The 15,062-nt window shown below is 36.2% G+C and overlaps 1 protein-coding gene across 3 annotated transcripts in view; it reads right to left on the bottom strand.

Annotated features, from left to right (window-relative positions):
• Window positions 1–1,570: 1,570 nt before the first annotated feature.
• WDR33 (WD repeat domain 33) overlaps window positions 1,571–15,062 on the bottom strand; it is a 96,374-nt gene continuing 82,882 nt past the window's right edge. For 2 of the 3 annotated variants that reach the window (XM_074301710.1, XM_074301711.1), the window contains exons 15-22: window positions 14,532–14,684; window positions 12,608–13,687; window positions 10,516–10,624; window positions 6,742–7,180; window positions 5,818–5,984; window positions 5,605–5,697; window positions 5,085–5,291; window positions 1,571–2,247 (exon numbers count right to left, since the gene is read on the bottom strand). In XM_074301710.1, coding sequence (XP_074157811.1) covers window positions 2,018–2,247; window positions 5,085–5,291; window positions 5,605–5,697; window positions 5,818–5,984; window positions 6,742–7,180; window positions 10,516–10,624; window positions 12,608–13,687; window positions 14,532–14,684 — 2,478 coding nt within the window. In that variant the 3' untranslated portion in view covers window positions 1,571–2,017. Of the gene's footprint in view, window positions 2,248–5,084; window positions 5,292–5,604; window positions 5,698–5,817; window positions 5,985–6,741; window positions 7,181–8,660; window positions 8,778–10,515; window positions 10,625–12,607; window positions 13,688–14,531; window positions 14,685–15,062 lie in introns of those variants that run through there. The other variant, XM_074301712.1, reaches the window with a different exon arrangement.

Here is a 15,062-nt window from a genome sequence, read left to right as displayed (position 1 = left end):
TGATAGTGAGATGGTTGAGGTTAAATAAAAAAAGTAATTTTACTTGGTCCTAGGTACTTTAAATGAAGTAGGTACACTAACTTCTTAGTTTTATTGTCTGTTAGAACTTTGCTAAAGGTCTTGAATTAACTTTATCTCCTAGTTGAACTCCTGTTGTTTCATACCAAACTACCTGGATTCAACTATAGGAGAGACCTTTCCTTTCCTCTTTTCTAGCTTTAGCAGTAAATAACCAACATAAGAATAAATGTTTTGAACCAAACATTTAGTAAAGTAGAACTAAACTTTGTAGGGTGATTCAATTTCCTTTTTGAATTAATCTTCAGTTTTGACGTGTTTGCTTCCTTTTGGTCAACAACTTGGTGTCTACTTAAAAACAGGTTTTAATTACATAGATGCTTTGAATTACCATCCCAAGAAAAGTGTCAATATGCTGAAATCCAAATCTTAGTCACTCTCACAAAACAGTGGTACCTAAAGAAAGTACTTGCTATTTTGCTTAACCTCAAAAGTCTTATTATATGAAGTAAAAACAATATAAAAGAAAATATTTTCTTTAGAAACACTACTATCTGTAATTCTTGTTCATGACTTGTTTGGTTATAATGATGCTATGGTGGAAAATCCAGTCATTGCTTAATGTTACCCGAGACTTAAAAAGGAAAGTCTGTGCCTCTAGCTACTTGTAATCAAAGACCATTTTAGTATAATGAATGTATTTGCGGGGCAACAGAAGAGTAGCATCATATATAGATAAGTATATTAACAAAATTCTTTCCTGTGTGTACATGAGTGCATGTGCATAAACACAAACAGAGGCTATGTTCAATACTAAATTCTTCAAGGTATTTTCAATATTTTCTGTTTCTGCTTTATGAGATAGAATTTTTATTGTTTAGGGAAAAGCTTCCTACAATGACCTATATGAAAAAAGTTGTCTTAAATTATAATTTACCATCTATAAGAATATGTATTGGTAGACAATCCTGAAAAGAGATGTTTTATAACTTTTAACTTTTATCAAATGCAGAAAGTATAAGAATTTAAATGACAATTTCTTTAAAGTGGTAAAAATATGATGATAGTTCAAAGAAATGTTCCTGATACTGTCAGTATTTATTTTCCTGTTTGCAGTGTTATGAATGGTCCACATATAAGTAGTTTCTCCTTAACTCTGGGTAGAAAAGAATTCTGAAGCAGGGCTATTGGATCTAAAATTAGATGACAACTTGATCACAAAATTCTGAAAGCGACCATCTTTTCCTGGACAGCAATATTGAAGCTGGCACCAGGAAAGAAAGACCTAAATTAGGTTTTAGTGATCAATTTTCCATTTGGAAGACGTTTCAGTAGATCACCTTACATAGTATTCATCATCAATTCTTAAAAACCATAGGTGATGGAAGGATCTGGCATGTCAATCTCAAACTTCAATCTAGAGTATTTCACTAACAAATTTCCTTAACAGTTAAAAGATTGGGGATATTGAAAAATATTATAGAAGTTAAGGTTCCATTAAGGCATGTATTTTACAACTGTTGCTGTAAATAAAAAAATCATGACACAATGATTGTTCTGTTAATTCTTACGCAAATCACATTCTGTATTCATACAAAAACAACTTAACTTTTTTTTCTCACAAACTGTACATATAGAAACAAGTTTCCAATTTAGTCATGAACTCAAATTTGTGGAGGTGCTCCATGTCTCACAACACTTAAAAAAAAAAAAAAAAAAAAAAAAAAAAAAAGATTCCAGCTTTTATCTTCACAAAACAATGCAGGGGTGAGAAAAAAGGTGGACAGGACAAAACAAAACCAGCTACCATCATGTAGCCAGTAGCAGTCTATTGATCTAGAAGACCTTATTGGGAGCTACTGGGTATAAAAATAGCCCAGTGAAGAGTCCAACCAGTGCTGTGGTGGTGCAGGAATCCTTTTGTTTCTCTTGGTGAGTCCACAAGAATTATTTAAATACTGTCCAGTTAAGACTGGGGGCTTCCCAGCCAAAACCTCTTCTACCGACCCCTTCCACCACCTCTTGATGCTCCTCGCCTTGGTGGGCCAGAGTTCATATTATTTCCTCTCCCCCAGTTACTTCCACTCCTTCCTCCTCTGGAAGGGGTACCACTGCTTTGAGGACCTCCATAAGGTTCATCTCTGTGGTATCCATCATGATGATCTCCATCCAAGGAACTGGATCGTCCAGATTTTGGCACTCTCTGGGATGGTCCTGGGCCACCTCGTCCTGAAACAGTAAATTTATTTCTCATCAGATTTTTTTGCTATCTTAGCAGGGTTCAATTCCTAGCTCAGCTACTTAGTAACTAAGTAATGGAGATGTCCCATCTCTGTTTCAGTGTTTTTGTATGTAAAACAAGAATAACATTGATTATTCTTGAAATTAAAAGGAAAGGACTTTATAAACTGCAAAGCACTATATAAATCTGATTATTATATAATTCATCTAGATTAGAGCATTTGGTGTTAGACAACTGATTATTCCTCAGAATTAGCCCCTGGAAAAATTAGGAAGCCAAGATTTCAATACCGCTCCCCTCATCTGTATTACCTTGTCTTACATTTCATTCTCAAAGCAGGGTTTCTTTTTTTTTTTTTAAACGAGATTTTTTTTTAAAAGTTTAATCAAGCAGTAAAGAAACAAAGTCTCTGCTCTCAAGAAGTTCACAATTTAATGGAAGGCAACATGCAATGTAAGGGCCCTTTAAATGGGCGGCTACAGAGCGCAACAGGAGATTGAGGCCCAGAAGTATTCTCTGAGGATATAGGACTGTCCTGTGGGTGGGATCCTGTCCATATTGAGATACCTTTGTAATGGGTGACGACTCTCTCGCTGGTTGGCTGTGTGTGTGACCTCACAGGCCCTTTATAAGCCCACTGCAGACAGCAGTCACTCTCTTTAACCTGGCTCCCTAGCCTGGGGTAGCCAAGCCAAGCCAAGCCAAGCGGATGGATAGCCAAAAGAGGTAAGATTGGTAGTGAACACGTGGGTCTTCTGACCAGGTGTTCACTAGGGAACCAACAAATCAGGGCATCAAGTCATGGCATTATGTGAGTAGGTATAACAAAGGCTTTTAAGATTACACGTGGCTGTTCTTGAGTGCACTACCGGTTATTAAACTACTATTCAAGAAATTGTGGCCAGAGACCTTTGAAGGCCTCAGGAGGCGAGCTGGGTAGAGTTGACACTGCAAAGGTCAGTGGTCAAAGGTACTCTGTTGGGCATAGGGCAGACTAGTAATTGGGAGTGCCAGGAAGGCAGATTACATGCAAAAAAAAAAAAACCTGTAGAAATAAGATCTATACAGATAAATTGGGAATGGGGTAGTAATATAAAAGGACTAAGAAGAGGACTGGGAAAGTTGAGATTTGAGAAAAACCAAGTGATAGATGAAATACAGTTCTAGGAATAAGGGATAGTCAAAAGAAAATGCAGTCAAGAGGCCAAATTATGGAAGACTTTAAAAGCCAAACAAGAATTGATCCTTAAAGTAATATGGAAGGGAGGGGTAACATCATACAGGCACTGACAGCTGAATGGAGAATGTTCTGGAGTGGAGAAAAACTTGGAAGAGGGAAAACAACTACAGTGTTAGTGCAACAGTCTAAGAATGAAGTGATGAGGGCATATACCAGATGGAGGCACTTTCAGGAGGGGAAAAGGAAGCAAAACAGAAATGTTATGAAGTTAGAGAAACACAAAACTTGAAAAGTAACTGGGATATAAAAGAAAGGAGAGAAGCCAAGGATAATACCCTTAATAACAAAGCTTAGATTTTTATGGGAAGAGGTGATGAGTTTTGTCTTAGACATGTTAGGTGAAAGATGTTTAATAAACCACTCACTTTAAAATGTCTAAATGGCAGTTGAAGATGGGTAACTGGAAGTCAGGAGAGACTTAGGGTTAGGGGTTAGACAAACAGATTTGGGATGAAAGACCTTTGTATTGTATGATGAACTAATGAAAATAATGGTTTCAGAAAAATCTGAGAAGGCTTACATGAACTGATACAAAGTAAAATGGCCAGGAGATCAATTTACAGAGTTATTGTAAATAACTGAAAGGCTTGGTAACTGATTAAAACAACACATCAGAGTTCCCAAAGACTCCTGATGAAATGTGCAATCCATCTCCAGAGAGAAAACTAAAGAACTTAATGCAGATGGAATGAAACATTTCTTTCTTTCTTCTCTTTCCCCCTCTTTCCCTCCCCCCCCATAGAAGTGGGAAAGAAAGAGAATACTGCTATAACAGAAACTTGTTTTGCATGACTTCATATTTGTAATGGGCTTTATATTTCTCACCTCAGTGAGTTGAGGGAGAGGGAAAGAAAAATTGTGAAACTGAAAATAAATTAATCAAAAATATGTTTCTGAGAACCAATTATATCACTAAGTAAAATAGTATAATAGGGAAAATAGGGCCCAGGAAGAGCCTTGGGGATACCAGGGGTAACAAATATGACTTGGGTAACAACCTTGCAAGGGAAACTAAAAGGCTAAGACCAATAAACCATTAGGATCTAAAGAGATGAATCTTTAAACAGTACGATTTCAAGCACTGTGACAGTCTGGCAACAAAGTATTTCGAACACAGAGACCTATATCTCAGACCATATAATACATCTATTAATTAACTTGATTCTAAAATTTCTTTTATAACTTGGTGATCACTACTCCTAAATAGCCAATGCACCAAATTCATGCCTACAAAACCATACTCTTTCCTATAAAGAAGTTGTAAGCATGAGAGAACAGACATCTGAGGCATGTAAGTACTGAAGGTGTACATTTAAAATGATGAAATGGGAAAACATCTGGCAAAGCACTTAACCTAGTAGCACATAGAAGGTGCTTAACAAATGCTTATTAATAAGATTTAAATTTATATTCAAGCCTATGTCACATCAAATATTTGGGTGGTTGGGAAGGCACAAAAGAGATCAAAAGCAAATCCTGGAAATGAGAAAGGTTACCAAGCAGAATTTTCCTGCAATGTCATTGTAACTCTGGTAACTAAGGCCATATCACACATCCCCATTAATCTGAAATTGCAACATTTACCTTTTCCTCGATCCTCTGCAGGTCCACCTGGAGCTTCCATTTCTCTATGGTCAGATGTTCCAGGTCCATCATGCCAGGGACGTTTTCGGGGTGGTAAAGAAGCCATATCCATGCCTTGAAGAGAGGAAGAACGTTCTCTGCTGGCAGGAGAATGCCCATCATGAGGAGGATGATCAGGACGTGGACCATCTCGAAAATGTTCATGGCCTGGTCAAAGAATAAAATAATACTGTCACATATATCAATGAATAGAAACATTCTTGTACTTTCATGATTTGGAAAATATATGAGCAGAATGATGGATTTTATAATAAACACAAAAAAGATAGTATCACAATACACAAAATTAATGCACATATCCAATCACCAGAAAGATTAGAAGAAAAGCAGCATCTGATATTTATTTGTGAGGAGAAAAGAGGAAGGTAGTTAGGATATATATATATATATATATATTGATTTTTACAGAATTTTCTGTTTAAAGTAACCATATGCTAACCACAATTTCTCATTTCTTTACCTGGCTCTCTATTTGCGTCCCATGAGTCTGGTTTCCGCCCTCCTTCAAATCGAGGAAATTCATCTGGTGTGGGTAGTAAGCCCTTCCGTCCTCCTGTGCAATTAAAAAATTATTAAAACACTATACAAACAAATTATTTTTCAGGACTTTAATACTTTTCTTTATCCTGCACTTTTTAAAGGTTTCCAATGGCTTCTCCTCTTTGACTCATACCTCGTGGAGTACCTCGGCCTCGGCCTCTAAGATCTCTTCCTCTTGTAGCCTCATCTGATGCATCAAAATTTTCTTCTGGCCCAAAGTCTTCAGGACCAGGAAAACCTTCCCTTCCTCGTGGGGGACCTCGACCCTCATGTCGTTGGGGTGCACCTCCTCTTCTAAAGCTATAAAACAAGAAAAGAATTGGGCTTATCAACTAAAGTAACATCTTTATTAAAGTCATGAGCACACACACAAAAAAGAAAAAAAGACATGTAAAAGAGAAAAGCAGGGTTCATATAAACTTAAATTCTTTTAAAGGAATCTGTTTGCAAACACTCCAAATTATGAAATTATTACTGCCAGTGATTGTTATATATCTCCCTCTGCTTTTCACTTTTCTGACCCTTTCATATATAATCTGAGGCAGAGGCAAAGAAAAAGGAGCAATTCAAATGAATTATATAAATATATAAGATATGACAATATAAATAATTATGCTCTAATTTATGCAAAGTAAATGCATAAAAAGTAATGATGTGGCCCAAACAAATAAATATAATATAAATAAATAAAAAGCAAATAAATAATATGAAAATTCTACCAGTTTTAAGAAGCTCAATCCAGGGTGCCAATTGTTTTAAAAATACAGGGGCAAAAAAGCTGAAGAAAAAGTCTAAATTTCTAAGACTTCTAAAAATAAAAGCAGTAAAAATGGAAACTTAAAAGTGAAAACAGCAGATTATCTCAAATATGTGAGAACTAAGAAGAAAAAGTCATTATTTAGTATAATGCTGTTTCTTCACAATTTCCCTTCAATAAAATGTTTTCAAATCTAGTGATTTTCCTAGGCAACATATAAAACAAGTGTTAATATGGAAGAAGCTTTGAGTAATTTTGAAGGCCAATCCAATTTAGACTTCCAAAACATAACCCACCTACCTTTCTTCCCGTCTTCCTCTAAAACGTGGGTCATCTGGATCCCTGGGAAATCTTTCATCTGCAGGTCTGCGTCCTTCCCAAGCACCCGGGGGGCCACGATTTGCTCCCCGGCCATCTCCCTCATTGAATTCTCGGTGATCTGGAGGATATGGAGGACCTGGGCCTCCTCGCCTCCATTTTTCCTCCTGTGGCAAAGGTCCTCCTCTTCCCTCAAATTCACGTAATCTATGGCCAAATCGCTTGTCAGGGTGAAAGTCATCTGGTCGGTTGAAATCATCAGGAAAATCTGGGTGAGGCCCACGTCTATCAGGGGGACCCCTACAGTCCTGGCCAGCTCGGAATGGCCCTCTCTCAGGACCATGATCCGGACCACTGTTCTGATCATGCCTCCTCTCTGACATGGGGCCCATGTGATGGTTTGGAGGGCCACGAGAATCACCTAAAGGAGAACACATCTGACTTTTATGATGTCTTCTAGAAAACCTTCCAAGAAGTTTCTCATTGTCAGGTAAGTAAAAAGTTATTTTAAAATAGTCAATATTTTTTACTTCTCAAATTTTTTCTCTTTGTTCTGTCACAGCCCCAATCTTTTCAATAACTAAAGAGGGTTTTTTCCTTAAGGGCAGTCAATGATGTTCCTTACATATGCTAAAAACAAGTTCACAAAGAAAGTAGGCAGAATTCATAGCGCATGTCAGAAGCAAAAAGACTAGGAATTCAACTTGCATCTAACATTAGAGCCAAAGAAAGTACACCAGCAACCTGTGACTAAGACCAAGTAATTGTCACCAATATTACTACGTTAACTTAATTCTTCATTCAATAGCTCTTTTTAACTTGATTCAAAGTTTGTTTGTTTGTGTGTTTTTTAAGGTATATACAGATTTCTTCTTGTATGTTTCTAATAAAACACAGAGATTCCTTCCTCAAATACAGTGGGTTTCTTGAGAACTGGAATTTTATTAGGGATTGCTGACTTTAGTAATCATCTCTGTATTACACTTCATTGTTTATAGAAACAATTTCTTAAGCCTTTTCTACTTCTATGTTATTCTTCTACCAAACATCTCCAAAGTACACATTTTTTTTCCACAGAATTTCCAGAATTCATAAAACTAGGCTCTACTATCCAAGTACATTTTAAAATTTATGCAAAGTAAATGCATACAAAGTAATGATGTGGCCCAAATAAATTTGCTATGACATATTTACAATTATAATCACTAATTTTTCAACGTGTTATTCCCTCAGTTACTGAACCTATACCTTCACTAGAGATGTATGTAAAAATTTATCTACACATATAACAATTGAAGTAGTCAAAATTTTTTATAAAATTTGACAAAATAAAATTTTAAAATACAGTTTAAGATTGTCAGATGCCTAAAGCTTTTCCCTCATGCATTTAAGACTGGTTGTATTTCTTATCATTTCAATATTCCTCTATCAACTTTTTTCTTTCATTTTTTTTCCCCTCCCCAAAATTGAGCATATATGAAAACTTATGGTTCTTAGGACAAAGACAATATTTAGAAAAATATCTCCTTCCTTTATAATCTTTTCATTACTGTCTTTCATCTTCCTTTTAAAGTTACATTAACTACCTCATCTCTAGGCTGTCTTTGCACAGGAAAATACCTGAGAAAGTAATGCCCTCATAAATGATTCAGCTGATTTTCAAACATCCTATACCTATATTTCAACATGTCACACATTATTCAAACAGATGCAGCTAAAAAGCAGCTTCTCTCTCACCTTATGATTCTTGAACTTGGTGCAGCCTGTGACAGAGCAGACCTTTTATCTGAGGAGGTTCAAGTCACATTACTATGACTTACCTAATGATATTATTCCTCTTATCATCCCTATCTGTTTAAACAATATAAGTCTCACCCACACCCTGTTCCTCCAAGGAAACAAACCCACCACTATAAATTAGAAGGGATGTGGCCACCGGTAGTGGGGGCGGCGGCGTTGATTAATCCAGTAGGGGATGGCGGGGCCACTTTCTCGGCTCTCCCTTCTCCCTTTGGTCCCTGGGAGGAGAAAGAGAGGAGGGAGAGAGAAAGAGAGAGAGAAATCGAGAAACAGAAAGAGAGAGAAATCAAGAAAGAAGGAAAAGGAAACAGATGGAGACAGACACAGAGGGTAGGGGAGAGGAAGAGAGAGGAGGGACTCTCAGTTTGGTGATGGCTCCACCTCTGGGCAAAACTTTTCCTCTATGGATGTCCCAATGATTTAAAAGCTTGGCTCTTAAATAGTTTCTGCCATAGTTTCTTTCTTGGCCAACTTCCTTCTTTATAATTTTAATTATTATCTTCCAAGCTAATGGGACTAAAATAAATCCCTCCAACAATTCCCTGTCCCCACATTATACCTAAAATAAGTATATAAACCTATAAAGTGTAAAGTCCTTCATTTAAAAATTTTAGTGATCAACAATGGATTTGGGGATTCTAAAGTTTGTGAGGACACAGAAATCTTGGGACCAGTCTTTGTAGGGTTTATTTAATAAAATGTTTAAAAGACTTGTGAAATTCTTTGTAAATGAATTACAAAATAAAAACCAAAATTATCTTTAAGTTACCTCTTTTGAGGATTGAATGCAGATTTAAATACTATGACTCCACTCTGTTTACTTCTCTCCTTTTTTCAGACTACTCAACAGTCTTAACATTTTATATCTTTAATAGAGTCCTCTCTTTACTTTAAAGAATCTGAAAACTTTGTTATCACAACTGGTGAAACGCTATGTCATAGCTTAACTTTTCACTGAAAAACAAAACATATAAATGACCACTGATGTAAGTTATATACGCACCATCCAAGGTTTTTAAGGAAACCAGTATATATTTATTTGCCTGAAGACAAGGGCTGACTTAGATAGCCTTTCTCAAAATCCCATCTAAATCTATGATTATAATTACCATGCACTTTTCAAATACTGAATACAGTTTGTCATAATTTTGTCCATAATTCTCCCTATAAAATTTCAAATTTCAAAAATAAAATGCATATGCTGACACTGTCAGTGCTTATTCTCATTTCCAATGGTATATAGTTCAATGTAACTTTTCATGGAGACAACTGACACTATTATTTTTAAGTCGGTTAAAATTTATGGGTTTTTCTCTCCATGGAGAAAATTTGAACTTGAATGATCACTTTGTTCCTCCAAGAGTGACTAATTTATGATCATTTATGATCATCTAGAATGGAAACCACTTTTAAATATCATAAACTTTTGAAATAACCAATAACTAGTATTTATGTACTGTTTTAAAGTAGGATTTAAAGAATCCTTCTTACAGAGGAGAGTGAGATTTAGATAAGTTAAGTGAACTAGTTGTGGTTACCCAGTTTGACTGTACTTCAGACAGAGGATCTGAACACAGTTCTGACTCCAAGTCTAGCTCTCTATCCAGTATTTTATATTCAAGTATATCTCTCCTGAATTAGGTCATGAAGATAGCAAATAGCAAACCTGGCTAATTGGTTATCAAGTGGTTTCAAAGTTCCTAACTCCAAAAGCCAAGTTATTTTTTCTCAGTATTTATGAGTCAAATTTAGTAAGGAAAACAAAACAAACAAACAAACAAACAAACAAAAAAAACCTAGACACAGCAATTACCTCAAATGGCTGTCCTTTGTTTCTTTTCTAGAAGGCTCAAATGTTCATGCTATTATTTACTTACCAAAAGAAACAAGTATTTTTAAATTCTTATTGTCAAAGTGGTCAAGTATGGTTTCTTATTAAGCCAACCAGATATTTACCTTTATTAGGGCCAGGTCCTTGTCCCGGATTAAGAGGGGGAATTCGACCTTGTGATCCCTGCTGCCCTAGTCCTGGTATCAAAGGTGGGGGGCCTGGGTTCTGTCCTTCCTGAAAAGATTTTTTTAAAAATGGGTTGAAATCAGTTGTATTTCATAATAATTTCATCACCAAGCAATAGTAATACTTAAATTGTCCCAAAGTCTACACCGGGAAATACTTAGTAAAAGACATTAAAGTAAACTCTCATTTAAAAAGGTTTCAAAATTAGTAGGTAGCATTGTTTATTTACTATGGGAAACAATAATAGAAAACAAAGGTATTTTATCATGAGTTCAATTATTTAAGGCAAGAATTTTAAATGAAGATTAGAAAGTGTAGTATAGTAATATATCTGTTTCTTAAAAGGCTGAATTACTAAATATAGCAACTATACAAATATAATGAATCTATAAGTTTGTATTTACTTTTTCATTTCTCCTAATTCCTCCTTATTAAATATTTAAGTAATCTTACTTAAATGGTTAATGCCACAAATGAGGATCTAATTTTCCTTCTATTGTTTTTTTGCTTCCTTTTTCTTTCTACCTCCTTTGCCAAGCACTCTACTGCTCATTCCAAATAAAGATATCATCACCAATACTTCAGAATATATTAAAATCTCCTAGGGTCTACCTATTTATTCTACTAAACCTTCAGTTCTGACTTCATGAACCTAAATAAGCACCTAATTCTCTTAACAATCCTAATGAACATTTCTCCCTGCCTCCTCTCCCCACCCCCCTTTATTAACTCATTTGCCACTGGGGTATAGGAGAGGGAAAAAGATGGAAATATATATACCATGTTAAAGATATAATTCTTCCCATACAGCTTAAAAATGGATCATACAGACCTGAAAAACTCATACAAAAAATAAAAGCATAGCACTATCCCAAAAGAAAAAAACATTAATAGCAGTGTTGTTTTCATTTCTAGTAATATAAAGACATAGTTGCAATTAAAAGCTGAACAACTGTGTTACAAATTGTTAAATTAATAAAATGAAATAGAACAATGAAAACAATGCTGGTATTAAATATTCTGGTTTGTTCCAGGGTTAATTTGGTCCACATGCTGGAGAGGTAATGGGGCTGAGAATATGATCAGGGACCAAGATGAAAACAAAAGCTTTCCTCAACCACCTTCTTAAATAAAGAAATCCTCCAAGATGTACATGCACAGGTGAAAGAAGTAATATGGTCCATTTTCCTTAATAAAAAGCACATACTCTATTTTTACCTCCTCTAAAATTTAAGAGAAACAATCATAATTTTTGTAGCTTTTTTATTTTGATTCCTAAATTCTATTAAAGAAATACTGTCACTTTTCCTGATTTCTTACTATATGGGAAATTCTTCCTTTGATTGAAGGTAAAACCCCAATTATATCTATTTATTCAAATAAAATTTTAGTCAACAGGCCCTCTTTCAGAAATTAGACTAAGTTCAAAAGAAATAAGATAGCAAAAAAAGAATTTTAGAAAAATTTGAAAGCAAGATAAAGAATAATCAAATTCTTCATTTAACAATAAATATGGAAAAAAAACAGTGAAAATTATTTAGACTGCTTGATAAAAACACCCAAATGCTGGTGGCAGTTTACATATTTATATATATCATGAGCTACTAATAATGATGATATTTATCTACCTAAAAAGATTGGCAAGCTAAATCTTTTTGCAGTTAAATCTTTGTACACACATATATGTATGCGTATACAATATGTGTATTATATACACATGTAACGAGATGGGGAACATCAAACCCATGAATTATATAAGGCCTGTGAAATCATTTGGCTAATGAGCTGAAAACTAGATCCAACAACATCCCACTGCTTAAGTTTGTGTAAATTGATAGTTTTGTATAGCCCACAAATTATATTAATATCCAAATACCTGGCCGTGACAGAAAAAAGGCTCCCCAGCTCTGGACTAGATAATCAAGTTTCCTTCCCTTTCAGCTCTGTATAATATGATCACATGGGCCTTTGCAGTATAAATATAATTTCCTAATGTGGAAATACCTATTATCAAGTGTAATGCAGAAATACCTGATTAAAGGGCGCACGTGGACCATCACCCAGAAGAGGTGTTTTCTGCTGCTGGAACGGTAATGGGCCTTGGGAAGGATGAGGCCCTCTTGAAGGGTTCTGCTGTCCTTGAGGTCCTGGAGGCCCCTGCATGCCTCCCTGGGGTGGAGGTCCCATAGAACCCTGGGGTGGCCCCTGCTGTCCCTGTGAGCCTGGAGGCCCACGCATTTCCTGGGGAGGCCCCAGCATTGATCCTTGGGGTGGAGGTCCTTGCATGCCTCTCATTTCCTGAGGACCATGTCCCAGAAGTCCACTTGGTGGGTGAGGACCTCTCATTTCTTGAGGCGGGTGCCCCATCATCATGCCTTGTGGAGCAGGTCCTTGGTTATCTCGGGGCCCTGGAGGTCCCTGCATTCCTCGTGGATTCAGTCCCATTAGAGGTCCTTGCGACACAGGGCCCTGCATCCCCTGAGAGCCTGGTCCTCCTTGCATTCCGTGGGGATGAGGAGGTCCCTGCATTCCTCTAGGACCAGGTGGTCCCTGCATCCCTTGAGTACCAGGTGGACCCTGAGGGCCCAAATGACCTTGAGGACCAGGTGGCCCTTGGGGGCCCAAATGACTCTGAGGCCCAGGCGGACCTTGAGGGCCCATGGGACCCTGTGGACCAGAATTACCCTGAGGCCCAGGTGGTCCTTGAGGGCCCATTGGGCCATGGGGTCCAGGATGTCTTTGCATTCCTTGGTGGCCATGCATATCCTGAGGCCTTGGCAGTCCTTGGGGTGGGCCTTGGGGTCCTGGAGGTCCTTGGGGTCCCATGAATCCTTGAGGACCAGCACCTCCCTGATGTAATGGAGGGCCTTGTGGTCCCATCTGCCCCTGAGGTCCAGGAGGTCTGAACTGTCCTTGTGGACCAGGGGGTCCCATCTGAGCCATGTTCATTGGCATCTGCTGAGGTGGATGAGGCTGCTGAAAACCTTGAGGAATCTGAGACATCGGACCTTGTCCTGGAAAAGGCTGGGGTCCAAGTAGAGGACCCCCTGGTGGTGGAGGTGGTTGGACTTGTTCAGCTTGTTTCTGTGCAAGTCTTTCAATTTTGAGTTGCTATTAAACAAAACCCCAAAAACACAATCATCAAACAAGTCTACAGTATTTAATAGTGAATAATACTGGCTAAATAAACTTCTGTAGAAGACTTTAATTTTATATATTTCTCAATTCCTTAAAGTCTTTGTAAAAGGAATGGCAAGAATTATGGTCCCTTTTTTCAGAAAAGAACTAACATTTCAGAAAATCCCTAATACTAGTATTACTCAGACTTCCAAAATCAATTTAGCGAGAATACCTTGCAGAAATGAGAAGTCATATGAGATATATTAAATATGTCAGACTTTTTTTTTATATATTAGCTGAGGATATATTAGGTTTTTCTGTCATTCTTTTAAACATTTTTTTATGATAAGAAATAGCTCTCTGAAAAGGGGTGATGGAGAAAAAGCATGTGAAATGTAGGTGATATAAAAATAAAAGATATTAAAAACTTATCTGCTTTTTAAATTAAACTTTAAAATGATTGCCTTTAGTTATTGGAAAAAAGAGAACTATATAGATTCACCTTGGTAAGAGAAACAAGTAAAGCTATTACTTTATCTTTCCTGATAAGTAGTATAAAAAGAAATTTAAATATGAGAATGAATATTCTTTGTCAGAAATTTACAAATATGTTTAATCCAAACAGCACAACATACTTCTCCAACAAAAAGATTATTGCTATTTAGAAAAGATATTCATAATAACTTTAAAATGCTTTATATCTAATTGGATTTAAACACTGTCTATTAATAATACTGAATTTTAACTAAATATTTTCTTCCCTCTTTCTCCTCTTCTTTTATATCCACAAGACATCATAAAAAAAAACCTAAGTACTATTTGATTTCTCACATACCTCCAAAAGCTGTGGATTAGTGTACTGTAATGTGGCCATTTCTTGCTCAATTTCTGCTTGTGTTTTTTTCTTTTCTTCAAGCTTAATGTCCTCTTTTCTATCATTTAGTACCTCATTTGGAGCAGGAATTGGAACTTTATTCTGCATCCAGGCCTAAAAAGAGAAAGAAAAGAGAGTGTATATGTGTTAAAAAACAAGACCTGATTACTATGTCTTAAAAAAACAAATAAACCTGATTACTGAATGAGCTATACACATTCAATTAATTAACAAAATTCTTCACTGCCTATAAGCCATTTAGAAGAACTGGACTTTGTTTACTTCAACAGGCTGTAATACTTTTATGTAATACTAATTTTTAGATGACCTAGGATATACATAAGGATATTTCTAATTAGAAATTAATAATCTGTTAAAAGCTTGAAAAAAACACCCTTGAATATCAAGTATATAAAGTTTATCTATGATAAGTCATGAATAGGTTCAAATTCTTTGTATGGGAGGGAAGCCAAAGAAGTTATAAGAACACAA

This window comes from Sminthopsis crassicaudata, chromosome 3 (genome assembly GCF_048593235.1).
Source record: "Sminthopsis crassicaudata isolate SCR6 chromosome 3, ASM4859323v1, whole genome shotgun sequence".
NCBI lineage: Eukaryota > Metazoa > Chordata > Mammalia > Dasyuromorphia > Dasyuridae > Sminthopsis > Sminthopsis crassicaudata.
Note: the sequence above shows the minus strand (reverse complement) of the source record. Positions and strands in the feature narration are given on the sequence as shown.